Raw genomic sequence first — 27,819 nt, forward strand, 5'->3', positions numbered from 1 at the left:
AATCTAAGGAATTGTTGATATTTAGAGTAAAATATAAAAGTGTATTACTGCTTAGCTTTATGCTATATTTTATTATGTAGCAATGAATGTTGTGATGAGCAATGACAGATGTTATTGTTACCTATCAAATTTCTCTTTCCTAGATTGACCTAAGCTCACTACAGTTCTCATTTATACTAACTGAGATTTTTAAGACCCCAAACAAGCATTGATATATGTATATTCCTAGCATAGGAGAAAATTTCTCCCTACCCTGAGTTTATAAATACTTTTAAGAAAGTTGTTCAAGCTCCACATAAATAAAGAAAAAATATTTTAGGGTACTAAAAATGATATTTTAAATGGTAAAACTACCCCATTTAAGAAAGTTCAGAGATGGTTAACTGATTTAACTTAACCTAAAAGCTGACAATTTCCTGTGTAATATACAGTTGGAATCACATGCTGGATGGATTTTCCAACGGGACAGTCTTAACTTATTATTTATTGATCACAGAATGATGTAAGATTGAAGGGACCTTCAGAAGCTACCAAACTTAAACTTGTTTAAAACAGGGCAAATTTATCTCAGATTCCTCAGGGCTATGTCCAGACAAGTTTTTAATATCTCCAAGGATGCTACAATTCCACAGCCTCTTTGGCCATGCTGTGGCACTGTTTCTTGACTTTCATTTCCTGATTTATAATGAGAATTTTATTTGTTACACCCTGTGCCCAGTACATCACGTTGCCCTGTGCATTCTGAAGAGAAGTTTTACTCTGTTTTCTCTACAACTTTCTGCTGGACTGTTGAAGACAGTAATAACATCCTTCCTTTGTCTTCTCTTCGTAAGATGGAGCAATACCCCGTGTTTTCAGCCTTTTCTCATAAACTATACTCTTTAGTTCCTGATTCTTGGTAGCATTTTTTGGACTTAATCTAATATGTCAATATTCTGTCTTGTAATGGGAAGCCCAAAACTGGACACACTGCTCCAGATGAGGTATGACAAATATAGAGGGAAAGAGTAATTTCCTGGGACTTGGTGGCTCCACTCTTGCTAATGCTGCACAGGAGGTCCTTGAACTTCTTTGCTGTTGGCTTTTCCACAAGGACCTCCAGGGCCTTTCCTGCAAAGCCTGCTGTCCAGCTGGTCAGTTCCAAGTCCATACTGCTGTAGGGAGGGTTTTCATCCCAGGTACAGGACTTGACATTTGGTTTTGTTGAACTTCATGGTGTTCCTAACAGCAATTTTGTCTTTCATTGAGCTCCCCCTAAATAAGCAGCTTCATCCTTCAGCATATCAACCAATTCCCCCAGTTTGGCATTGCCCATGACTTGCTGAGAATGCACTCCATCGCACTGTCCAAGTCTTTAACGAGGACCATCTGCTTTAACTTCTGGGGAAAACCTCTGGTTCAATGACTCCACTTTGGAATTTATACCTCAGATCAGATGTTTGTGGAAGCTTTTAATTGTAAAATCTTTGTGCTCCTCAATAAATGGTAAATTGAAGTTTTTAATACAAGCAGAATTCTAAGACAGTCTTGCCCATAAATGAAAAAAAGCAAGCAAACAAACAAACAGCAAAAGAATTCCTTCTTAACACATTTTTTCTTCTCAACAGAAATGCTAAAATACTACCTAAACACCTTCATGTTTCAAGACACCCACAAAAACGCCTGACAACAGCTTTATAAAAAATAATTGCACCTGCTATTAGCTACTAGTGTAAATCTTCATTTTATACTTATTTACTTTATTGCTCCCTTAAATCAGCCAGTTACCTGTCTGGAAATCAGTTTTTGTACCTCCAATTAATTGTGGATAAGTTTGCACCTGCAGAAAAAGGAGAAAAAATTAGTATATGATCCTTTAGTGTGTTATTAATTAAACAAGGCATTTGTAACAATGTTCAGGGGTAGCAATTATATTAAACAGCTTTATGATTCAAAATAGAAGTAAAGGATTAATCCTTTGAAGATAATTATTTTTGTGTTCTCTTTTAGGTAAAGGAGATCTAATTGGAGCAAACCTATCAATTAGGGATCAAGTTATTAAAACAAACGCAGATGTTAAAGCTCTAACATACTGTGACCTCCAATGTATTATACTCAAAGGTCTCTTTGAAGTGCTTGACCTTTACCCAGAGTATGCTCACAAATTTGTTGAAGACATTCAGCATGATCTCACTTACAATCTAAGAGAAGGCCATGAAAGTGATGTAAGTATCTTTAAAGGTCTCTGCAGTTATTGTAATCTTTCAGGTGTTTCTCATACCTTAGTCATTTCTTAAATTTTGTCACAATAAAGGAATAATTCACAAATTATGTTAAAGGAACTGCTGATTCCATTTGCTTGATAATTCAGATATTACCTACATGAATTTTTTTATCAGTTGGTCAGATCATGAATATTGAACAGCCTCTCTGCTTCTCATTTTTCATAACAAACATCATCCATGAGAAAAAAAAATTACTATTTTTTTGGGTATGTCTAAAAATAGTTCATAGTTATGTAAACTGTGTGTCCAAATAAAGGTTTTTAGCCATACCTTTTCTAGAAGCTCATGTGCCAGCCTAATGAACATTCATTTCATACATCATTGGTTATCACTTTTAGTTAAGAATGTCATCACACACACTGAAAATGAAAAACAGTTGTTTCTCATACATTGCAATTAAAATGTGCTTTTCCACTAAAATGAGTACTTTCTCTTGAAAAAGAAAAAAAGGCAAAAACAAACAAAAACTCCAAACTAAAACAAAGCAAGAAGAAATTCCAAATAAAACACTGCTGAAGGGCTTCAGTACACTCACTCAGTACTCTTTCACTGATATTATATAGAAAATATGCATATTTGGATTTTAATAGTGAGAAGCTTTTATGACATCTTTCTTTTTTCTGACTTTATCATGTGAATGCTCAAAGACAGTCATAGCCAAACTTTCAAGTTGGTGTTTAACAGTTCAGATGGTTGTCTTTGTTTTGTGCTTCCCCTAACATAGACAGAAGTAACTTTGGAAAAAGATGAATTTTCACTGGGATACTCTCAAGACAGGACAAATATAATGCCAAGGAAGAGTGCACCAAAGTACTTCTCAGTGAAAAACTCCAATGAGTTTGATATATGGGCTTATTTTTCTACATAGCTTCCTATTAGGTGTACTTTGGTGCCAGTGTTTCCACAGCAACACTCCATTAAACCAGTGCAGCAGAAAGGAGTCCATATACAAGTGTGTACTTCTGGAGAGGAAAATAACCAGGATATCTCATTTGTTTGTCTCTTGAAATGTCTCCAAACTTCCTGCTGCTGAAAACAGCAGCTGAGAGTACACAGCTGTTCTGAGAGCCTGGTGATTAGTTTGTATAACACATTTCCCTTGGGGAGGAATGTTTGATCTGAAAAGGAGTAAAACTCCATGTAAAGATAGAGTTTGAAGATGATTGCATTCCCCACTACAGTCTTGTCATGGAATTTGATGAATCCTCACAATATGTTGCTTCATGCTTTTCTGTATGGTGACAAATCTAAGGATTACCCTCTCAGCTGCATTCAGTTTTTATAAATTCAGGGACAACTCTTCCCAATTAAAGTCAGCTGGGCGATGTACAGATTGTGCTGAGAGCAAGCCTACAGCAGTCTTGAAGGTGTTTCTCAGGCTCTCTGAGGAGGATGGGGTTTAAAGTAATGTGGGTCACATCCAAGTAATTTTTCTGCTTTAAAGTAGAAAATACTTAGAGCATTTTTTATGTATGCTATATTTTCATGGTATAATCTGTTACCTTAAAATTAAAGGAAAAAATATCCTGATATGAAGTAGCATTCGGTATCGCAGGGGATAAACAGAATCCAAGACAGATTATGGGTGTTACTTTTGCTTACATCCTCTGCTGTCTGCTACTATTTCTCTTGCAGTAGAACATCTCATTTCTTTTCAAACCATTTTACTTATCAATAAGGATAAACAGCACAAATAAGGCAGCCAAAAACTGTACCACCACAAAAACAGGGTTCAACAAATGAGGACAGATATTTATGACAGATATCTATCTATCAGTAGCAATTGTGACTGGTCAACCACTCACTTTACTTTGGCAAAAAACTACCCTGTCTCTGCTTCAGCTGGAAAATACTTGCAAACAGAAATAATTGGAGTTATCTGATGGTTACTCTCAGAGAAAAGTAAGAAGAACATTTTCAGATGTACAGTTTGTGGGAATGTTGATATGACTTCTTGCTTCTCTTTGGTTTTGTTTTTCTTAATACAGCATTTGGGAATGGTGTTATGGCAGAGTTTGTCAGCTAGGTCACTGTAACTGGATTCCCTCTCCTTTATATAGGGAGATTTTACTTTCAAGAGTATCTGTGACTTCTGCAGCTTTATAGAATTTTTGGATTTGGAGAACTTTTCCATGTTAAACAGTAGGCCTATTCATTTGAATAAGTCTGTTTCTTACTTTCTTTTTCTTGGATGTTTTAAATTACTGTAAATCTGTAGCTGAATGTGAATTTAATACTTCTCAAAATTAATCACCAGCAGTATTTAGGGTCAGGTGAACTGTAGGATGAAATAACATGAATTTCCCTACTATGACTTGTGAACTCTTTTTCAGTCTTGAGCTAAAATGTTATTGCATTTTCAGGCAAAGTCCACAAAATCTACTGTACGTTGAAGATTTATTAAAACTTTAAGCCAGCATTAAAAACTGAGAATGAATAAGAATTTAGTCCTGGTGGTTCATTATCTCCTTTCCACTTTCATTGTGCTAATTAAAATTGAATCAGAGATTTGAACTGAATTAGAAGCATGTGGACAAAAAAGGTCAGAAATCATCTGTAGTGTCCTTCTCCTTCTCCAAAATCAGATACTTGGCACTAGGTTACGTTTCTTCTGTACCTACATACACTAAAAGGAAACGTTTCAAATTTGTTTTCTTGGTTCATTTGCAAGGATATAAAATGATGTGCTTCATCTGCACTAAACTCTAAGTAAGGTATAACTGCGGAAAAGGCTCAAGGATTTCCACAGTTGTGTCTCTTCTCAGTAAAAGGAGATGCAACCAGGTTTCCTAGTAACAAGTAGAAACTGTAGCTGTCTGGTTATAGACTGATTGAAAGCATTGTTTAGCAATATTGGAAGAAAAGCCCAGATTTTAAGTATAGGAGCAGATGACTATTTCAGGCTCTAATGAGTAAAAGGAAGAAAAACAGACACAAAATCAGAGACAGTTCGAATGATTCCTTGTGATAACTCTTAAGCTAGGAATTGCTAACTGAATTATTATTAAAACCATTAATGTGTTTTCAACCACACTGGCAGTGCTACTTTCTCATCTTTTCATACATTTTCATCACAGTAAGATTTGACTTAGGAGAAGACTTCTGTTGATTTTGCATATTCTGCCCCATGCTTTCTTTGTTCCTTTTTGATCAATAAACCAATAACTGTGTTTGCAGACGTATTCAAATATTTAAGGACAGTTAGAAAATACTAATTTTTTTCTGGTACCTGGAGCTGTGACATTAAAACCATTCAGCCATTTCAATCAATTTTTCTAGGTCTGTGACTATGTTGTCATAGTAAGGAAATAGTTTGCTGAGTGACACAGATTTTGACATGTGCCTCACCCTCTCTGTATAATTTTTCACTATGAATTACAGATTGCATATGTACTAGGCAGTGAGAGTGTCCCATATCTGATTTGATAAAACTGAGCACTCAGAAGTAGGTTCTTAAAACATATGTGGATACACCTATACACATACATTAATATGAAAGACACTGAAATTTATTTTGTTATCCACCAGCCCTGGAAAAGGTGTTATTTGATGCATTTAGAGAGTAAATGCAGAAGCAGCTGTTTCTAACTCTGAATTATCCTATGAAGAACTCAGAGTAAGTAAATGTTTGGACAATATCTTTGTAGGTTCTGTGAGATCTTATTGTTTTCTGATTATTTCTTATGTCCATGCAGAATTTACAGTGTAGACAACATAATTTAGATTAAAACAAAACAAACAAAACAAACAAACAAAAACAAACAAAAAAAACCCCCACCCAAACAGCAACAACAAAATTGGACCACAAGAACTATCCAAAAATCAAACCACAGGCTGTTAAGAGTCGCATCGATAAAAAGAACAAGAAGCCTTCTTGACACCTATACTGTTAAGTTATAATTAATTCCCAAAGGAAGTCAAGGCACATGCAGGCACAATCTTTGTCTCACTAAAGCTCTATCAATGTGAGTCATTTTCAAAAAGAAGAGGTTATATTCCTGAGGAGTCAAAAATCTTTGTTTGTAGATAGGACTTGCAACTAAAAAGAATCTACTTTTCCTTTTGAGGACTTAAAAGTAGTGTTCTGGCTCCTATAGTGTTCTGGTTCCCCTCTCCCAAAAAAAGCAGCTGTTCTTTAAAATGAAATCTCTCAGTTTGTGAGACACAAGGAAGGATTGATTCCATCAGTGCATCACAGTGTAAATGAAATACAATGCCAAGGTTTCATGAAAATGTGGTAGATTTCTTCTCCAGTGGGGAACATGGAATCTTACTGCATCTTAGCCATTCTCCTTGCTAATAAAATAAATAAATAGATAAGCACATTTAAAAAGGCAATCTAGCAACAAAGAAACAATAAAACCAAAGGATCTCCGCCCATCTTCCCTCTGAAAGGCATTGTCTGACAAAATAGGGATTAATTCTTGTCCTTTGAAGAGGTGTTTAGAATTTATTAAATTTTAATGACTGACTTGTGAGGAATTTTTAATATAATAAAGCTCAGGTTGTTATTAGCAATATCTAAAAAATTACAAGGGATGCACCTCATTTTCTACTGGAAAATCTGACAGCAGAACAAATCAATTGTTTGTAAAGGTGAAAGTAGCTCTAAGCTCTGGAGCATACAATAGAGGGCACAGCTTGGGAAGAAAAACGTCTACAAATTCTAATCTAAAACATACTGAGCTGTCTGGTTTGTTCTAGCTAAGCCTTAAGTAAGTATTTTAAAAGCATGTAAGTAATTCCTCTTCATGCCATTTTAACTGCTTATTTGAAGACTTTTATCTTCCTTTGTTCTAACTGTTGGCATTGCCCTTGTAGTCAGAAAATGAATAGCAAAATATATTTTGAATGTAAGTGCAAAATTCAGATTAAATCTCACCTTGACACTGTTTGGTTTTCAGCTAGTGGGTTACATATTTGACATGCATTCATTCTTATTTCTTTAGTCATGCTTTCTCTAGATCTAGACTTCTACTATAGGTCATTTGAATTTATGAATGTTGCTTTCCAATATAGCAATAACACTATTACATATTTGATTACCTATTATGAATCAGCAATGAAAATAGTGTGAAATTTCTGATTTTTTAATGCATTGATTGTCTGCATAGTAAATAGTATTTCACTTTAAAGAAGCAAATAACTTATCCTATTTGCTACCCTATAAATATTAAGGAAAAAATAAGCTTTTTTTCTAACTTGCTTTTAATCTTGGCAAGTTTCATAAGATAAGAAAAGCTGAGAGAAACTTCAGTCACAGTTTATTGATGAGTTTAACTTTCAAAGAAAAAAAAATCTTATTTCATGGGTATCACCTATGTGCTTATAATAAAATTCATACATTGAAAAAATTAATTTCCAAATCAGTTCTTACTGCACTGCCATACTTAGTCACTGTTCCTCTACTCCAGCCTAGATCATAGTTCATCTTGCATGCTGTAGGGTAATCACAAGTCGAAAAATATTTTCAATAATAAGTAATTTTCACAGAACATTTCCAAAATAGTTCCAACCAGCTTTTCAATAGAGGAGATGGTTTTGTCACACCATCCAGCAGCTGTGTAAAATGAAGTGGTTTACCTTAAAAAACTCAACCAGTCCAACTTTAACAGTAGAGCTGGATAACTTTGAGGAAAACTTTTAATTTTTAAATATTCTTAGAGCATATTAAGCACCCATCTTTGTCAGTAGCTTGTCTGGCAGAGGATCATGTACTATTATTGCAGGTGTAACTGGGGCTTATTGTCAGTAAGTATAAAGCTTGCAGAAAAAGACACCAATCAGTGGCAGTTTTTGTGTTTTTATACAAGAATTATTACAACAGGTAGAATATAGAATTGAATAAATCACCTAAAGTGGAAGTCTAGTACCTTATCTCTATGATTATTAAAAAAAAAAAACAAACTCCAAAAAACAACTAAAATAATTTTTAAAGTGTGAACCAACGGTTTATGATCTTTCTCTTTATTCCATATACACATGATTCCCTTTGCTCTACTTCTGGTAAAAGCCCTAAGTGACTGATGGCTAAACAGCCACTGCTTCTGCCCAAAAGACATCATTTATTAATTTTTCCTTTATACTTCTTGATATGAAGTGGAGTCTATAAACTTCTCAACTTCTCAGTGATTATAGCGTAGGAATGAAGGTGCTCCTCATACTGTCAAAAGCAAAACTAATTTTAAAACTGGTAACATATAATTAAATTTGATTCCTGATATGTTCATTGGAGTAGGTCTCTTACCTGCCTCTGTGTGTGGACTACTCTCCAATTAGGGTTGCTGTCAAATATAACTCAGGGCTCTCACATTTTACAGGCTACTCAGAGTTTTCATTTATACTTCTGGGACGATCTGGAATATTTTTCCCTTCTTCACTCTCTCTCTCTCTCTTTCTCTTTCTCTCTCTCTTTCTCTCTTTTCCTCTTCACAAAAAATGTTACTCTATTGATGAACAAGACAGCACTGGCACAATGTCATTTACACAGATCAAATTTCTTCTATGGAACAAATCATGCAGCTGTACATGGACATGAGCACTGGCAAAAACAAAATCAGAGCAGTAAATTCACTTGTTTTAGACTTCAATTTGATATTAAAAGGATGAGCTGTATTTTGGGAATGGGCTCTGTCCAACAGCTCTCTGCCAGATATTTCACAGGTCTCCCACCCATACTCATGACAGTAAGCATGTTTTGGTGGGTCTTTGGCTGTTAGGTTGGATGCTGGTTTCAAACAAGGAAATCTGCTGCAATAGCTTCCTCCCTGTGCAGGGCTACAGTCAGTCCTTCCTGCAGACCCTCAGCCTGAAAATTAACTGCTTCACTTACTATGGGAGCAAGGCTGACCTGGAGCTGTAGTGTAGGCCAGGTCTGATGCCTTTTTTTGTAGCCTGGTAGCTCATAAATCTTGTTTACTAGCAGTTACTGGTGACCCTGGTGTGTGATGCCTCTGAGCCATCTCTATCTCCCAGTAACCGTCAAGATAATCACCTCACTGTTGTGTTTCTAATGTATTCTTCAATATGGTAGGCTGCTGAGAAATAATGCAACAAGGAAACTTGTAACTCAAAAAAAGATAGACTCGTTTGCTTTTTTATTTTCTTTCCTAATACCTTTACCCAAAAAATCTTTTTTCACTAGTAATCTCCTGTTTCATTCCTGTAGTCTTCAGTTATTCTAATATTTTTGAAAATAATAGCACAGACACCTACATTGTCTGGTTTTGTCTCTAGTAATTTTTTCTTCTGATTTGTGGTCATTTTCCAGTTAGAAGATTCATCCCACCACAACTTATTTGAACAATTATGTAATCTTATCCAATAATATTTTTTTCATTTGTTGTTGTATTTGTATAAATCTTTCCCATTTTACATCTAAAAAAAGTGGACAATTCACTGTAAGGGTGAATCACAAAAGATACGGAAAAGGACAAAGAGGAGAAAATTAACCTATTTATATTAGTTTGGGACTATATCTGTGATCCATACCCAAATTCCAACTCTTACTTTTGTGAATGGATTAAGAGACAGGAATTATGAGCTTTACTTTATTTATTAAAAGCTTTACGTTACTTATTAAAAGATTTTCGTAAGTAGACCTTAGCACTTTCTTGAAAAATACTAAAAAAAAATTCATGGTAACTAGAATTAACATGTTTTAAAAAGTGATAAAATTTTACTTCTAATTTTAGCTATTGAGTCTTTTTTAACAGTCTCCATTCCCATTCATTTCACTTCCTGGGATTATTACATTCTGCATCAGATTATAAAGCTTAACCCAAGGGCAATACATTGAAAAAAATCTAGTCTAGCAAAGCAGCTTATTGATGTTTTTAGACTGTTGTATGAGGAGGGTATAAAACACTGTGTCAAATAGAATTTTAGACAGGAAAAGCTCCCAGCTTTCAGAGTATGGCCTTAGAATCCAACCATATTTCTACTTTAATTAGACAGGCATGCTATGGGATAACTTTTTTCCAATATGTTTCAATGTGCCTTGGGGAACATGATAATATAACTTTTACAATATTAATATTATCTTTGTCTCCGCACTGTAAAAATTGGAAAATATAATTAATCCTAATATAGCTAAACTTTAAAATTATATCAATTTGGAGAGTGGATTGATTTTTTTTTTTTCATTATTCCTTTTATTTTGTATTGATATGGCACTTAGCTGTTGGGGACCTTAAATTTAGGAATGCTTTTACAATAGCTTGTCCTTTTATTATTCTTGGTAATATAGGACTAATTAATGAAGGAAATGGTAGTACCACAATGTCTTCTATAAAAACATTAGTTCTGAGGGTATAGACTACCTTGATATATAATGTTCATGTCAGAGTGGTTTATGTGATGAAGTTTCTACACGACTTGCAGAGTCATTGTAACCTCAGGACACATGCTGAAATGTGCGAAACTAAATGTAGTCTGGTCCTTGAGAAAACTGTCTATAATCTGTGCAATTTGTGTGAAACTGGCATTTTACAGTGATACAAGTGTGTGTTCTCAGTTTTATTGATATGGTAATGTTTTTGGTGCAACTTCTCTTTAAACACATCATAGAGGAGTAGAATAGCAGAGCTTGGAAAGGACCTCTGAGGATCATCTACACCCACCACTCTGCTCAAAGATATGAAAGCATGTAAAATCAAAAAATATTTATGTACAGATGCAGTTAGTTTTTATTGATATCAAAAATAATATATCTGCATATTTTTCTTTTTAATCTTCTATACTTTGACCCAGCAAAACCAGAGCTTCAAAACCTGCCTACATAAGTGCAAACACAGCTATGCTGAAAATAGATTTGATTCTCAAGACATATATTATATGATTACAATCATGTTATTATTTACCACACCAGTGAAAATTTTCAATGATGTTGTAAATAATAACATGATTGTAATAATAAATATACACATACATTTTACACATATATACTGTATGTACAGTGCAGTACTGCATAGATAGTAAGTGTTCAAAGACAGATTCCATTGCTAATCACAGTATCGTCACTGCTCATTCCATCATTGTCCAAAATTGACCCTGGATTTCTATGACCATGTTTGGTTTTATGTTGTGCTACTTCAAACAATTCAAGAAATTTTCTTTAAAATTCTCCATGGATATAGTGCTGACCTCAGGGAGGCACTTACTAGCACTCATCCCACTCATTTGTCCTGTGAGTGCTAAAAAAACACCTGGCCAACATTGGGAATATGTAGAAATAAACAATTGGCAATAATAAATTTAACTGGAGAATATTCTTCAATATCCACTTCATTGTCCCCCTCTTTCCTTTTCAAGAGCTTCTCTGAAGTTAGATATATATTTAGATATAGATATAGATATATAGATATAGATATTTACATAAATACTAGTATGAAATTTCATTTAAAGATAAAGCTAACAATCCAAACACAACTCCTTCACAGTATCTACAGCTTCAGACTGAGGAGTCTAATTGATTATTAATCAAGGGCCAATCATGCAAATATTTATGAGCCTGTTCAAAACCTTAGAGCTGCTTGAAGTTAAGCATATAAGTTTTATTGGTTTGAAAGGTGTTAGCCTTTATTGCAGTTACTATTATATAAGTCATTATTTGACTGTAATCAAAACTGCAGGAGTATTAAAAACCTTTTTCCACTGTATCCTTTTTCTGCAGTAATCTGAAAGCTCTTCCAAAAATACAACCTGCCAGACAGTACAGTCAGTGCCAGGTCTATTGTCTATTTTAACAATTCCTCCTTTTGTCTTCTTTTCATCTTATTGATACATTGTTCTTTAATTTTATTTTATTTTATTTAAAATACTTACTGGTACAGGCTTACTATGAAAGATACATTTTCAGAGCAGTTGAGATCCTAATTTCTTCTCCTGCTTTGGGGTAGGGTAGAGGTATGTAAGCATATTCAAAGTAAAAATTACTAATTATACCATCCACATTTCCCATTTATTTTTTCTTAATGTGGCACAAATGACAGAGACATCAAATATTGTTCCTGAAATATCTTTTTAACAAGAAATGCAATACAACCTGTGTTGCTAATGAAACAATTAAAGCATAACTTTTTTAAAAAAATTAATGCATGCAGTGAGGTTAACATTAAGTTTTAAAGAAATATAGGAAAACATATTTTTTAATACCAAATATAAAAGCTCATGTGAGAATTTTGCATCCAAGAAAGTATTCATCTACAAAAAAAAAAAAAAAAAAAAAAAAAAAAAAAAAAAAACTATCCAAAAGTTATCCACAAGCAGCCAGTTACAGAACATTTGTACCAACTTCACAAGTTAATTACAAAGAAACAAAACATTCAGGACAGCAACTTAACAGGAGATTGCAGAGCTCATGGCAATTCACAGTTACTGTCTCCCTAGGACAAAATACCAGCGACAGATCTGCTGTTCAACTTTTGCTGCTAACTCAATGTACTCTATATTGTAAGAAGGATCAGAGAATGCTGTACAACATCTGCTTCCACAAAATACTCTTTCTTTATCTGTCCATTAAGCAAGGATGAGCGATAAGAATAACCCTGAGAAAAGACAGGAACAAGCCAATGAACAATAGAAGGTCTTAAAAAGAAAAACTAAACAAGAAAAAATACAAAGGGTCCGTGGACGGCAAATTGCTCAGCATGAAACAATTATATCTAACAAGCTCTTTGTGAGTGATTGAGTCTTTTGTGATTTAGAAGACTTGTGATATTTCATTAAAAATTTTTTTATTACCAAAAATGGAGGCCTGAGCACACGTGAGGCATTAAGTTTTGCAGCAGTCAATAATTTCTTGTTATGTACTTGTATCTTTTCCATTACCATACGGTAAATTTGTAAAGAATAGGACATCTGGCATTCATTCTTGGGTTTTTTTCCCACATTTCCAGTGCTCCTAAAAGGGTTTTTCCCCATTTCCAAACGCTGACTAAGAACATTAATACTTCAGTTTGATTTCAAATCCTTTCCTGAAAATGTATTTTATCCTTTTGACTCCTCAACATAAAGAATTATTAATGTACTTTAGTATCAAAGATTACAAGAAAATAAGTGAAATTATGTTTCTATTTTTTTAGTCTTACTTTTTGTGAAGGCAACAAGAATCAGACCAGCAAACACTGGTAACAGTCTATTGAGCCCCAGTATGCAAACTTACTGACTGGACATAAAATGTATTAGCCTCCAATTTCTCTATATTTTTTTTTCAGGGTTTTATCATTAGAATTCATCTTGAATTATTGTACAGCTAATTACCTGGGTTGGCCACAGTTCCTGATAGAGATTCTTTATAAATGACTGCTGCCTCTTGACACTGAAAAAATTTCAGATCACTGGCTTTCAACAGCAAACCACTAGTGTTTTCAGCTGCAGAAAAACATTCTTATTTTGCTTCTAATAAACAATGTTAAGGATTATGGAATTTTTTAAATCTGTGCATTAAGATATTAAAAAATTGGAAGATTATATATTTTTGATTCCATACATGGAAGAATTTTAAATGAGTCTGCTTTTGGTACATGATCTATTATTGTTTTCTCATGTAAAATTAAATTTAATAGCTGGTTTCACCAGGGATGAAATCAAAAATTTAATTAGACTCTTTGACAGTATTTCACATAACTCATGCTAACATCAATCTTTCTGGGTTTTTTTCAATGCATAGTAAGTTAAATATCTGTGTGTTTTCTTTTATCAGTCCTTATCCTTTAAGACCTGTACTTCTTTTAAAAGGCAGGCATATGAGGTATTCAGCACACTCTTTGCATAAGGAAAAAATAGAGCATTTTACAGAAGACTGCATTAGTGTGCCCTAAATAAAAGGTTTTAGTGTCTTGAAACTAGGGCAACATCTCCTAATTATTTACTCTGCTACCACATTTTTACAAAAATAAAGATATGTACATAATGAGGACTTTTAATTTACTGCACTTTGGCTTTTTCAAATTCTTGTCCATCTTTTCTCTTTGAGACTGAGGGGAAAGAAAGAGAGGAGGTGCTGGAACAAGTTTAGAAGCAAAATCCTTGAGAATTCTCTCTGGGCACAGATTGGTGTCTTTTGCCAACTTTCAGCTATTAAGTCATAAAGCCCAAGTCCCTGTTGTGTGTGCAGGACAGGCTGTGCAATGGTAGAAGCAGTAAGTATGTGTGCAGTGTATTTATACAGAAGCAATTACAGTGTTCCTTACTGCAGATTTTGTGCTTATGTAAAAGATAGCTTATAGGTCCATAGTTTATTTAAAAATATCAATATTTTTAGACTGAAATAGTCCCCAGTGGGTTAAAGGAGCTAGTTTGGGGAAACAGAAGTCTGATAGGCAGCTTCTCACATCACGTGCTCTGTGTTCGTATTTACCCTTCTTTTCTGTTCCATGGCCTCCTGAGAACGCTCCCTCCCCTCCTTGCAAAAAGCAATCTGCCTTCAAAAACTCCTTTACCCTTCTCTTGGGAAGGTCACAAGGCAGCACAGTGCTGCCACTGACCCCATTTGCTGTGCAGCCAGTTTCCACCTGCTGCAGTGATCAAGCCAGGGTAGCAGAAAGGGATCAATAGGTGGCTGTGGCGCCTGTGCTGAGGAGCAGTGGGGAGGTCCAAAAGCAAGGGCACAGTGCTAGCAACCGGTCATGCAGCTTAAAACCCACACAACAATTTCTTAGTTTATGTTTTCAAGATGCACAGTCAGGATTAACATGTATTCAGGTGGGGGAAAAAACAACATTAAAACAAAAAGTGAGGGAAATCTTCACCCATGTTATGAATTATGAATGATAAATCAATGCTAAAGCCTTCAGCAGAAAAATGCATACTTTCTGAGATGTTTTTTGTGAAGCTGCTAATAGTTGGGATTTGCCTGGAATTTTAATTAAGTCTGCTGTTTAACATTCCTACTGTACCCATGCCTACAAGCCAAGCAAACTGATGCCCCAAAATTTAGGGCAAAATTTTAAACTAATATTTTAAAAATACATGCAAATCAGCCCAGTAGTATTTCCTAATTCTGACTTTAATATTTTAGCACATTTCTAGTTTCCTCTCATCCTGAATCTTGAAAAAAATACTGATTCTTCAAATGGTGTAGGTTACAATGCAGCTTGTGAGATTTCAGTATCTGACATCTCATCCTCTGCTAATAACACCTAGTACTTTATCGAACTCAGTAAGAACACAGCAGTTATTTTGTTTACATTGCCTAATTATTGCAGTAGGTTGCTCTGTTTTGCAGTTATTAGAGTGTTATTGCTACATTTAATGATACACCTGCTACTGGCTTGGCTGTCATGCAGTAGGATTTCTGCTTATGAAAACTTAAATATTCTGTATTTGTATATTATACCACTACTAGTACCCTCACTACAAAACAGTTTCTAGGTTAACCTGAAAGACTTGGAACAAAAAAACCAAACCAAAACAAACAAACAAACCAACCCCACCAACAAAACAACAAAAAAACAAACCACAAAAAAACTACACGCAATTATTATTTTCAAATCTGTGCCTAAAATTTGAATATCTAGGAGTTCTGAAGACTTTTGTTAAACAAACTGAAAAATCCAAATTACTTTCAGATATACCTAACTTGTATCTATGTTTAGAGAAAAATAAATTGACTGATGGGTAAGCCTTTTTTGCCTTGATATGTGGGTTTAGGAGAGCTGAAAATAATTTCTCAAAATTTTACCTGGCAGACTAAAATATCCATCTAAATACAGTATATAGACTGCCAGAGACCTGCTCATGGTCAAGATGTGGACATTCAAATAAACAGCAGAATTTTCCCAACAGATATTACTCAGCAGTTCCAGTGGATTTTTTTAGAATTAGTTACACTTGAAAGTTGCATAATGTTTTCTTCTTCCTTTTCTTTTTTTTTGTTTTGCCCTCTGTGTAATTCAAGAAAAGAAAGTATTATGGCCTTGGATAGGTTAGACACCTCCCCCTAAGGGCTACCTTGCTCCTACTTGCTTCAGTCCCACCACTGCTTTGGAAAATTCCTCAGAGATGCTGGAAATACTTAGTTCATTTTCACAGACTAGGCTGGCACAGGAGCCAAAGCTAAGCAGGGCCAAAGTAGAGCATTTGTTCCTGATTTTCCATCAAACCAGCACTGAAACCTATCAGGCATGCTTTCACACATCTACACTTATTCACAGGTTTGGAGTCTTGATCTACATTTTTATTAAAGTAGAAATCCTTTTTATTTAGGATGAAACAAGTTTTTTCTCCCACAGCATCTGTTTGCAAGGATTATCCTTAGTTCAGTGTTATGTCACCATTTAATTTAATATTGCCATTTTATCATGAGTGTCTTTTCTTGTATTGACATAAATGTTTTGGTTTAGATATTCATATCCTGTTGGAAGCCAAACTGTGCAGATGTACATATTTCCTACCTTTATGGTTTGTTTTTTTCAGGTAATATCAAAATTATCCAACAAGCCTACACTATCCCAGGTATGTTGATCACATTTTAACTATGCAAAGCTTCACTTTCATTCACATTCACATAATTATAACCAGAACAAAGCTTGAAAACTCCTTCCTTTCCTTCTCAAAAACAGATTTCAGTTTTTTCAGAATGAGAATTTGAACAGCATCCTGCAGATTGTCCTGCCACTGCCCATTTTATGAGTAACAGCTTCTGATCTTTTTTTCCCAGGTGCTAAATTTGAATATCCTCTTATAGCAACTACATTTTTGGCTACAGAAATACATAGCTACCCAAGCCAAAGTTTTGAATATGGGTAACACTCATTCTCTATAGAGTACAGGCAGTATCAGTGCCAGGTCCTGTACAATTTGATCATCATGACAGCCTTTGAATGACTGCTACAGTTGACAACAAGGCTTTTCTATTTTATAAAGACATGCCTTCTGACACAATTTAGAATTCTTACCTCTTCATATATACCTCAAATGAAAAGTTCCCAGTTCACTAAATCTGTCAACATATACCAAGAGAAAGGCATACATTCAATTAAAGTGTGCTGTAACACACAACAAAATTAAACCTATGCTGCAAAAGATTTAGACAGATTTTAATAGGGGCTTAGAATATTTGGATAAATTCCCCAAATCTGTATTTCCACCCAGCCAATCTGACTTGGCCTGAATGTGAGAAATCTGACTATGCAGGGTTATCTGAGGTTTTCTATCTAAAGCTAACAGTGCCTTAATCAAGCTTGATTAAGATGAGTAGCCTGTAAAAAAAAAAAAAAAAAAAAAAAATTAGAAACAACAACTCTGAAAACATGAAGTTGTATTTGGTTTGTTAATTTGACCTGGAACCTGAGTCTGCCTTAGGCCATTCACCTACTACCAATACAGTAAGTCGTGGAATTTATTCCATGGGAATAAATGGAACTATTTCTGAATTAATGTCTGATCCTGTCTATGTTGGCATGTGTTGGCACTCATGATCAACGTACTTTGTTACCATGAAAAAATAACATTGATCTCCTGCGTTGTGGTTTGATTAGTACATAAACTACAGAACCCAGGTCTATGTTGCATCTAAATTTCCATGGTTCCAACATCAAACATCTAAATTGCATGTTTTTCAAAACCAGATGTAGCTCTGCTTTCTGATGACTTAGTTCTGAAGCTGGGACTGTCACACTATTGGTGCATTAATTACATTTTGAGTGAGCTGGAAAGTCTGTCTAGCATCCTAGCAATTACTTCAGCTACAAAAATTAAGGACACAGAGACCATTGGGCTTGAGCTGCACTGCTGTAAATGACATCTATACATTATAAAATGTTCCATATGAAAAAGTGGTATTATTTGAATTACCAGCCTCAGATATTTTCTGTAGAGCACCAAGATTCTCGTATCATAACATTCAAGAAATAATGCCTCAGCTAAACAAAATTAATCTTATCAAGTGTACATATGGCAAATGGCTTGTTAAGAACTAGCCATGTTCTCTTTCTTGGTAACAAAACATATTGCAGCGAGATTGCTGACCATGTCATGAGTGACCCTTTGTAATTTGTTTGTATTTTTCTTCTGTCTGCACGCATAGCCATAGCTGAGGCTATAGATGAGCTCCAAAAGAACTCTTTCTAAGGAAAAATGAAAGCTGTGTTAGATCTGGATTTGTTCCAGAATGACCAGAAAAAAATGTGTTTCTGCAACATCAGGCTCTGAATTTTACGCTAGTATATATCATTTGTTATTTTAGACAGAACTCAAGGGAAATGGAAATATAAAGAAGAGACTCTCTTCAATTGTGGAAGATGAAGATGAGGAAGAGGAGGGAGAAGAAGAAAGCAGCACCCTTTCAACAATTGATACACGAAGCACAAATAGCTCTCAGCAGAAGAAGGCTACAAGCAGTAAAAGCCACCTAGGGAGAAACTTGAAGCAGCTGGCCTCAGGAACTGTGCCCTTTCATTCCCCCATCCGCGCTTGCAGCTCAAACCCCTCAAGAGCCAAACATGAAACAGAGCTCCATTACTACTCCAGGAGGAAAGAGAAAAACCTTAAATTGTACCTGTCAGCACTAACCACCAGTGGCCCACCAGATCTGAGCCCAAGGTAATAGTTATGAATGGTCATTTTCTTCTCTATCATTAACTCCTTTTAAAAATATGATTTTGACAATATAAGAGTTATTGTAAACTTTTAAAGAAAAGTTTATACTTCTGTTCATCCCACATTACTGTAGGAACCATTGCACAGTATGCAGAATGTTATGACTTTAGACTTTTATTGCAAACTAAAGTATTTTTGCCCATAAAAAGGGCAGTAAAAAAAATTAGCAACTGCAAAAAGGGTTATTTAAATAGTCTGGCCCTATGGAATCATTTTGTCTATAATATTCATTCCAACAATAGCACTATGAAACATTCTGAGTCCACCAGAGATACAAAAATTTAGGAAGTAAGTAGATGAAAATATAGCATAGCCATGAAAATACAAAAAAATTACTGGAGTAGAGAACTATAGTGGAAAACAATTGCCAAGCAATTTTGGAACATATTTAGAGGGTTTTTTTAATTAGACACAGGAAATCTGATAATGAAAGTTATACAGAGTTTAGCAAATCTGTTTTGCTCTGTCTTTTGACATAAAAAAAATCAATACCATTTATTGAGGTATTACTAGTGTGCAATTTAAAATAGTTCAATTTTTTATTTATACACTACTTACAAGTGATTTGTGTAACTTGTTTCCAGATTGCTGCAGTGCAATCCTAGTTTTAGGACCAGTTCTCTAGGGAAATCACATACATACATACAAGGAGATGCAGTAGTTCATCTTCCAGTTCAAGTTTTGTCATGTGGTTTACATGTCCAAGGACTTGCTTTATTCATTAGAGGCAGCGTGGAAGTTTCAGGAACTTGCCATTGTAAATGTGAAACAGCCACAGCTTGAGCATTATTTAACTCTGTCAAAGCACCAGTCCCTAGAAATGCAATCATAAAAAGGTCATGGAAGATTATATTTCACCCTCATAATATATTTTATTGGTACAGACACATTTCAAATAGTAGCAGGATACAAAACAATTTTAGTTTTGTCATAAAATCATAGAAATCAGAGAATCATTTAGGTTGGAAAATACCTCCAAGATCGAGTCCAGCCTTTGACAAAACGCCACTATGCCAACCATAACACTATGTGATACTTTCTCATTTGTTCCCTAGATCTCATATGAATTTGGTTCAGTCAGCTATAAGTAAAGGTCATTATCATTCATATAATAAGTGGTAAAATTCAGGGAAAAGCTACTTTTTATATTTTCTGCTGAAATGTAGTCTTGCTCATTATTGCTGTGAACTTAGGCAGCCAGACATTGGCACCCAAGGCTGCAAAAGGAAATATGGAAAATTATGTTTAAATATATTATTTCCTGTTTCCATTCATAATTTTATAACTGCAGACTAATCCTGTTAATAGGCTGGAAGACTGCCCCAAGTTGCATATTTTTCAGCCCTTTTTTTTCCAAACAAAACGTTTTCATGTTATCCCCTAGAATGGGCTTATATTATTAGAATACTTAAACTGACGAGTTAATACCGCTTTAAAAAATAGCTTTAAGTGTTTCATTGTAAGCATTAAGGAGAAAATAAGACCTTAATTAAAATCCTCATTTATATTTGGTGTTGGCAAAGGAAGCTAAGGGAAAGCCAAGACTCTGGTTGAAATATCCAGTCAGTGCTGTTCTGAGGTGTATAACCACAGTTTCTTAAGAAAATTCTGCTGTGGATATTTCCTAGAGGAAACTAACTAGAATTTTTTACAGGTACTTCAGGTTCTTTCTTTGTGCTCCACAGTGAAAGCAAGAAAGCCCAGAGACTGGGTCAAATATTCAAAGAGCTCTTGGTGCAAGGAACAGAAGCTAGAATTGTAATTTCTAGAACAGAGCCCCAGTCTTCCCAATTGCTTTTTGGGTACTGCCTATTAAGTGGAAGAGCATGAAAAGGAAGAAAATGTTAGTGATAATACAGGCAGCCCTAGGAGGAGGCATTTATTTAATTGAATCTCCTCAGACCCACACGCAGGAGTGTACTCTAGCTCTAAGCAACTGGACAGAAGAGGTCACATTTTAGTATTTTCTGACTTTTTTTGCTTCTGGAGGGGAGTTTTCTGTCTTCAGGAGAAAATTCAGGGCTGTACAATAGCTGATTCAGAGAGGGGTGAGGCTTACCAGTTGCCTTTGTCCCCTCATGTTTTCAATTTACCAGGTTATGTGATTCCCCAGCCACAATTGTATATGAATAAACATATTGCACATCACGTATTTCCCACACAGAAGCCTGGCATTCCACAACAAGGCATTTTTGCTAACATAATTTCCTTTTAATCTGAATCTTTAAACACTATAAAGAACATAGCATCTATAAACTCCAAGTCACATCTGAGTAAGCTTTCTCCTGTGTGTTTTAAAAGCAATTAAAATGTTAGCATTTTATATAATTAGAAACCTCTACAAAAGTGATATTGGTGTTTAAAATTTGCCTTTTGAAGCTGTGAGGCTAAATGACAGAGGTCTGAGTTACATTGATCTTTCAAGCCAAATACATCACAGATATCTCTGTGTTGTCTGTTCTTTTTTTCTCCAGGCATTTCCAGTCAATAAGTTTTCCTGAAAATATCTTTATTAGATATTTTAGAAAATTTTTTAGATAGATATTATTAGAAAAGTCTAATTTCCATCATCACAAATTTATCCCCAATGACTGAGAGATTATGAACTTTCTATCTTAGTCCTTCCAGATTCATTTTTAACTTGTCTGTCTACTGTTAGATTATGAAATTTTTTCCCGGACAAAACAAGAAATTGATGCTTCATATCAGTCAACTGGAAGCTGTATGATTCTCTTCCATTAACTTCAAAGTAGTTGTCTTTATAGCACAATTTATTTTAACTGAGAACAGAAAATATTCATAATTATAAATTTTTAATACTCTGTTGTGATCCTACCAATACTGTTTTTTTATTCTTTGCATGCAGAACCTGATTATTGTAAAAAATACTGCTTCTTTTTTTTTTTTTTCTTTGGCTTTCTTGAAATTGCAAATTGGAGATAACTACTATGCATGGGTAGAAATAACTGGGGAAAATACCTTTTCTAGTAGTCAGATCCAATACTATTATTAATGTAACTGGGACACTGCAGATCTAGTCTGCACATCTTTCTATATGAAATTTGCAAACAAGATTTCCCTGCTTGAGCTAGTTCATTTTAAAGAAATTTGGAATAACTATTTGCATAGAAATGACACTTTTGACTGAAGTTTACAAAGATATTTTCATAAAGATATTATGTTCAGCGTTAGGCTCTGCCTGAGTAAACCTAATATAAGAGCCTGATTATGTGCAGGGAGATTTTAGCTTCACAAGAGCAGAGTGAAACCTCTTTAGGTTGTGCAGAAGAAAGAATAGCAACAGATTACTGCAGATATGAAAAGCAAACTATAGTCCATGTAGTTTTGGATTGAACTCAGAATATGCTGCAAAAGTCATGAAAATTTTGAAATTTCAGTTAATTATACTTGGTCTCGCATTCCTTCCGTTATCAGTAATTTTAATTTTTAGTGACACACAAGAAGTTATGCCAGCATAATAGATTTTGTTTTTCTCTAAACCTAATGTTGTGAAAAATTTACCATTGTTTAAAAGTGTGCCCTTTAGGAGTAATTTTTACAACATAATTATGAACATGATGTTTATGAAACTGTTCCATTACTCCAATTTTTCTCAACAGAATTGTCGATGGGATTGAGGATGGAAACCATAATGAAGAAAGCCAAACTTTTGACTTTAGCTCTGATCAGCTCAGGCAGGAATCCAGGTTATCTCCTACAACTGGAGGTGAGCGTTGCCTGGGAAAATCATTTTGTAGAGAAAACAGTTTTCATAACTGCTTTTTGCTCCTCTTTATTTCTTTTATCGTCACTAGTGGCATAAATAGAATAAACATATATATATTTGTACTCTCAGTTCCATTTCAGTGCCACAATTGTAAAAAGTACAAGGTCCCAAAGATCACTTGTTGTTTTCCTGCTAATAGACAATCATGATAAAACAGTTTTTGGAGGGAACTGGGTTTTCATGCTCCCAAACCTTTGATCATGGAAGGTACTAAACACAAGGACAAAATTGAACATAAAAACATTCTAATAACAAAACAAACTGACAAAAAATACAAATAAAAATTAAAAAAAAACTATTAAAAAATACAAACAAAAAAACTCAACCGAAAGAAACAACAAACACCCAATTCATTAAGAGCCATGTCTAAATCTGGCTCTTAACATTTTTAAGGATATTTAGAGAAGTGGAGGTGAAAGGGAGTATGTTGACTTTTAAAGGAGTTAACATCTTGAATAACAAGGGGTTTAGGAAGCCTTAAATGGCCTATAACCTGAAAAGGTTGATGAAGTAGCACCACAAAGCAATGGAACTTGTCAAGATGGGGGGAAAAAAAAGATTAAAGAAGGAGACAGAGGAACTGTTTCCAACATCCCCTCTTTTAGAAGTAAACAGTCCGCACACAGCTAAGTACCTTTATCATGGGGGCAACTAGAACATATATTGCTTCTCTTAAAGCCAAGCAGGAAAATAATAATTAAAGTTTAGTCATATTTACAACTATTTAAAAAGTGTTGAGCTGTCATATGGATGGCACCAGGGTTGTCATTTTCATTCCTTTCAGGTCCAGAGTGAAGAGAGCACTATGGACTTTATTAATTGCTCTTCTCTCAAACATTATACAATGAACACCAAACATGGTTTAATTTTCATTCCAGCAAACTGCAAAACAGGTTTAAGTTTAAAGCATTGGTTAAGTGCAAGAACAGTATTATTGTTTCCAAGTGATTAAACTCATTTACATGGATTTGAATTATTTTCAGAGGCTGAAATTGGTGCTGCTGTGCTTGTTATCAAGGCAGAAGAGACTAAACAGCAGATCAGCAGGCTTAATAATGAGGTAACGAGATGTTGTGGGGGTGGGGATTGAAGGATATTAACAATGGTTCAAGGAATGCTGGAGAAAACTCAAAAAACTCAGGAATATGATAATTTTGTTACAAATGAATTTACAAAACTGGCTGAGGTTCCTACATGTAGGGAAGCTTGGGGCTTTTAACTCATTGTCAGATCAATTTTCTACGTGAAAACTACATAAAATTTTGTGTCATATGCTAGGGCTAAAACCAAAGCGAGGATTTAGCATTTAGTCTCTTCTGGGTATGCCTCTATTTGTCTCATTCCTCTCATGTATTTCCTCAAGTTCCTTCTCCCAAATTTTCGTGTCTTGATGCATGTTATGCTTTTAGAGAGTTTCCTTGAAAGAAATACAAATCCATTCATATTCAAATTTACATAAAATTATTCAAATCACTTTACCTGTGTTCTGCTTAGGATGAAAGAGAACTTCATCTTTTCCTGCTCAGGCAATATGACCTGAGGAATGCAGGGGCAATGTTCAGTGGCACTTTCTATTCCTCCCTTTTAATAACTTCAAACCTGCAATCAATTATCAATCCAACACTAAGGAGATGTTCAGTGCTAAACTGCTTCATTTACACAGCCCTGGCAGTATTTCCGCTAGCAAGATTAAAGAATCAGACTAAATTCACAGTTGTACTGCAAGACTAAAATATGTTCCCAGCCTACTGGTTTTCAGTGTGAAAAGATTAGATACAATTCCCTATACTTCCACAGGAGGAAACATTTAAATAAGTCCTAAAACACTGTTTCGCTTCATCCCTGAGCTTTTTGGTTACCAGAAATGTCAAGTTTTATTTTTATTTTTCCTTCTTTGTTGTGTACATTTAATCTAGTTATTATTTCCCACTTACATTGTATTGGGTTTGTAAACCTCCTTCATCCTAAGTAGGCTTCACTTGGTTAGATAACTTAAATATCCTAAGCTAGGACTGCATGCATGGTTAGTTACTATACTGCATCATTTCATTCATATGTCAAACTGCAGAGTTCAAACAAAAGTCTTATGACCTGCTGACTATGGGTCATGAAAAACTATGGGTTTTTATAAGACTTGGTCAAAGAACTCAAGAAAAACTTCAAGATGTTCATTGACACCACCATCATGATAAAAAATTATATTTCTTACGTAATGACTTTGAAACACACAAGTGATATTGATTCATCCCTTTCAAGGACAGTAATTTTTAAAATAGGAGGATGTATTATGTGGCTATCCGCAAGAGGCAATTGGAAAATATATCATGGTGACAGATGTTCCAAGGCAGGCATCGTGTGGATTAAATAAACATTTCAACTGGAACAGTTCTGGGTTTCTCAAGCTTTTCTGGTGAAAAATGATAAATAAATAAATCTTGGAGCACGGTAATATGTAAATCAAAAAAGGAAAAAACCTCCACATATTCAAGGTCATTTCTCTCCACATACAATTCTAATTTTGCCCTAATAATACTATCTGAACAAAATGTTATGCCACGTGTTTGTTCACATTAACATAACACAGGAAGAAGGAATAGGTTTAGATTTCATAGGTAATATTCTGGGCTCAAATCCCAGAGACGGATGGGTATCCTCCAAGTCCTGCCAGGGATCAAAATTTACATTGGAAAAACTGCATGACTGAATGCTTAATTGCATATTCTACATGTACTCAAACATGTCCCAGCTGGAGTTTCTGAAGTGATAGTACAGAGTTGGTGCTTAACCAAATGAGCCTCTGCGTAGCCTTGCTGATCCACAGGAGCTGCTGCTTGGAGTTTTCTGTTGTTGTATTAAGTATAGAATATTTGTAGACCCAGCGCTTTCATTATTCCATCATTTGATGATGACCAGTAATGGGAACTTATCACTGATGCTGCAGCAGACTACTAGCAGTAGTTAAAATACCAGCAGAGTCAAACAAAGTTCTCTATTAAAGACGTGCAGTCTCCTCCTGGTAAAGGAAATATGAGAAAACAGGTCACAAGTAGCCAGCAGCAGTAAATGCTGTCATTAATACATTTTCCAGTGGAGATCAGAAATCAATCAACAAATGCAAAAATAACTGCTTTCATGAAAGGCAATTGTATTACAACAGTTCACTAGTTAGCTTAGAAGCATTTCAGCTATTTGTGGGGGAAAAAAGACGTGTCTTTCCATTCAGACTTTCAGTACAGTCTCTTGTTGGCAAAGCAAAGCAAAAAGTTACCCCAGAGAAAAAAATCTATGAAATTAGCTATATCTAGTTCAGAAATACAGCTGAGCTCTTGGCAGTATTTTAGGTGTATGGCACTCACTACATAATCCAAACACCATTTCATTTACCTAAGAGAGTAACAGAAGCCAGTGCCTTAGTTTCCCTTCTCAGATTTGTTAACTTTAGTAGTAATTCCTCTAAGGCAAGTAGTCTCCAGAGTCAGCACAGTTGATACGAGACAAACTTGAACACAGCCCTCATTGCTGTTGTACAGCTCTGTGGTTTGGCTGCTCAGCCAGTTACCCACCTTTTCACTTCCTCAGCTAACTTCACTGCACATTGAGCCTGCATGAGATTCAAGCTGATATGGTAATTGCCTTTCGGTTAGGTATTGCAAGGTACAGGGGAATAGGAACACTTTATTTCCTACCATGTTTGTCCCTTTCACTTAGAATAACTAATCACTGAATAAAGCAGGCCTGAGATTAATTGTGGTTCAGCAACTTCAGTATATGGCAGGTGAGAGCTAAGGTTCAGGTTCTTGTTCTGGTAAAAACACAGTAATTTAAGCAATAGTTTCAAGATTAGGTTACTGGATATCTATCAGCATTGTGCACTTGCTAAGGTGGGGCAAGCTTGATTCAGAGTCCTGCTCCAAACTAGGCAGAGCAAGAATTCAGGAAGAGTATTCTGCCTTACAAGTCTATGTCCTTCCTTTGCAGAGATCTGTACACCTGACCTGGTCTTTCCTATGCATTTGCCTGCAAAGGCTGATCAAATGAGTTTATCTGAACATTGAGCATATTTTCAGAGGCACCATTTATCTGATGCAATCATAGATAACTACTAAGGAGCCCACAAAGTAAAAATATGAAACCACAAAGCAGATTTTCTGAGGTATAGAGATGGCCAAGACATCTAGATTAAAGCCACCTGCCTATCACTGTCAATTGCCTGTGTCTTATCAGGCTTTTAACTCTCTATCATTTAAATGCCACTGTATGAAAAGAACAGAAACATTTTTACTTTGATTCAGTCTGAAAAACCCAAATCTGAATTATTTAAACCAGACCAGTTAAAATAAGAAAAATACCCAATATTTAGTAATCTTTCCCCCCCTAATTACGTCTACACATTCTCCATTCAAAAACATGGGTACGTGATTTTGAGCTCAGATCAAAAGGCCATCTCATGCAGTGCATGAAGACAAACTCAGATTGCTTTCTCATGTCCCCTGGTTTCCTCCTATGCAACCCAGCTTCAGTGCAGCCTCCCTCAGTTTCAGAAATCTGGAGGCTGATTCCGTTTTTTACCACATTAGTAGATCCCACAATTACGGTACTAAAACAGTATAATGAACACAGTATTCACATTTCTCCCATTCAACTGAAAAACAAACAAACATGAGGAAATATGAATAGGGTCAGGTTTTGAGCTAGATAATTGCCTTCTATTTAGCTCCACATTGGAGCACTTAGTGGAAATTCAGCTATTTTTAATTTTAGGTTTTTTAAATGCAAGTACTTAAAATACTCTAAGCATCTGGTACTTATGCAGAATAGAGAAAATATATTCACAGGGATATTTAACTTTCATCTAACAAAAGGAACAATCCTAAACAAATATGTTTATTTTCCAAATCATAAATTTTATACAAATATCATTTTTAAATGTATTTCAAATCCAACTGCCAAAAATCAATCCCATTCTCCTCTCAGTCCAGAAAAAAAGAATTTTTAATATTAAAAATATATGCAAATGATAATCAAGGCCACTAAAGAAAATCTGGTGAAGCTAACCAGGCTTTCAGTTTTACATAGGGGATATACTGCTAAAGTTCAATTTGTGACTTGAGAGTTCATATAATGAACTCACTTGACTTAGAGTAATTAAGTACATGTTCTTCTTAA

The 27,819-nt window shown here is 35.0% G+C and overlaps 1 protein-coding gene across 1 annotated transcript in view; it reads left to right on the forward strand.

Moving 5' to 3' along the window:
• The window catches only part of KCNH8 (potassium voltage-gated channel subfamily H member 8), a gene marked incomplete at both ends in the record, with an annotated part of 177,021 nt that overhangs the window by 141,823 nt on the left and 7,379 nt on the right, over nt 1–27,819 (forward strand). The window contains 5 exons of the mRNA XM_083867048.1: nt 1,990–2,204; nt 16,683–16,721; nt 18,454–18,809; nt 22,487–22,593; nt 23,637–23,713. Of these exons, the coding sequence (XP_083723174.1) occupies nt 1,990–2,204; nt 16,683–16,721; nt 18,454–18,809; nt 22,487–22,593; nt 23,637–23,713 (794 nt within the window). The remainder of the gene's footprint in view (nt 1–1,989; nt 2,205–16,682; nt 16,722–18,453; nt 18,810–22,486; nt 22,594–23,636; nt 23,714–27,819) is intronic.

This window comes from Zosterops lateralis (genome assembly GCF_965231275.1).
Source record: "Zosterops lateralis genome assembly, chromosome: 1".
Taxonomy (NCBI): domain Eukaryota; kingdom Metazoa; phylum Chordata; class Aves; order Passeriformes; family Zosteropidae; genus Zosterops; species Zosterops lateralis.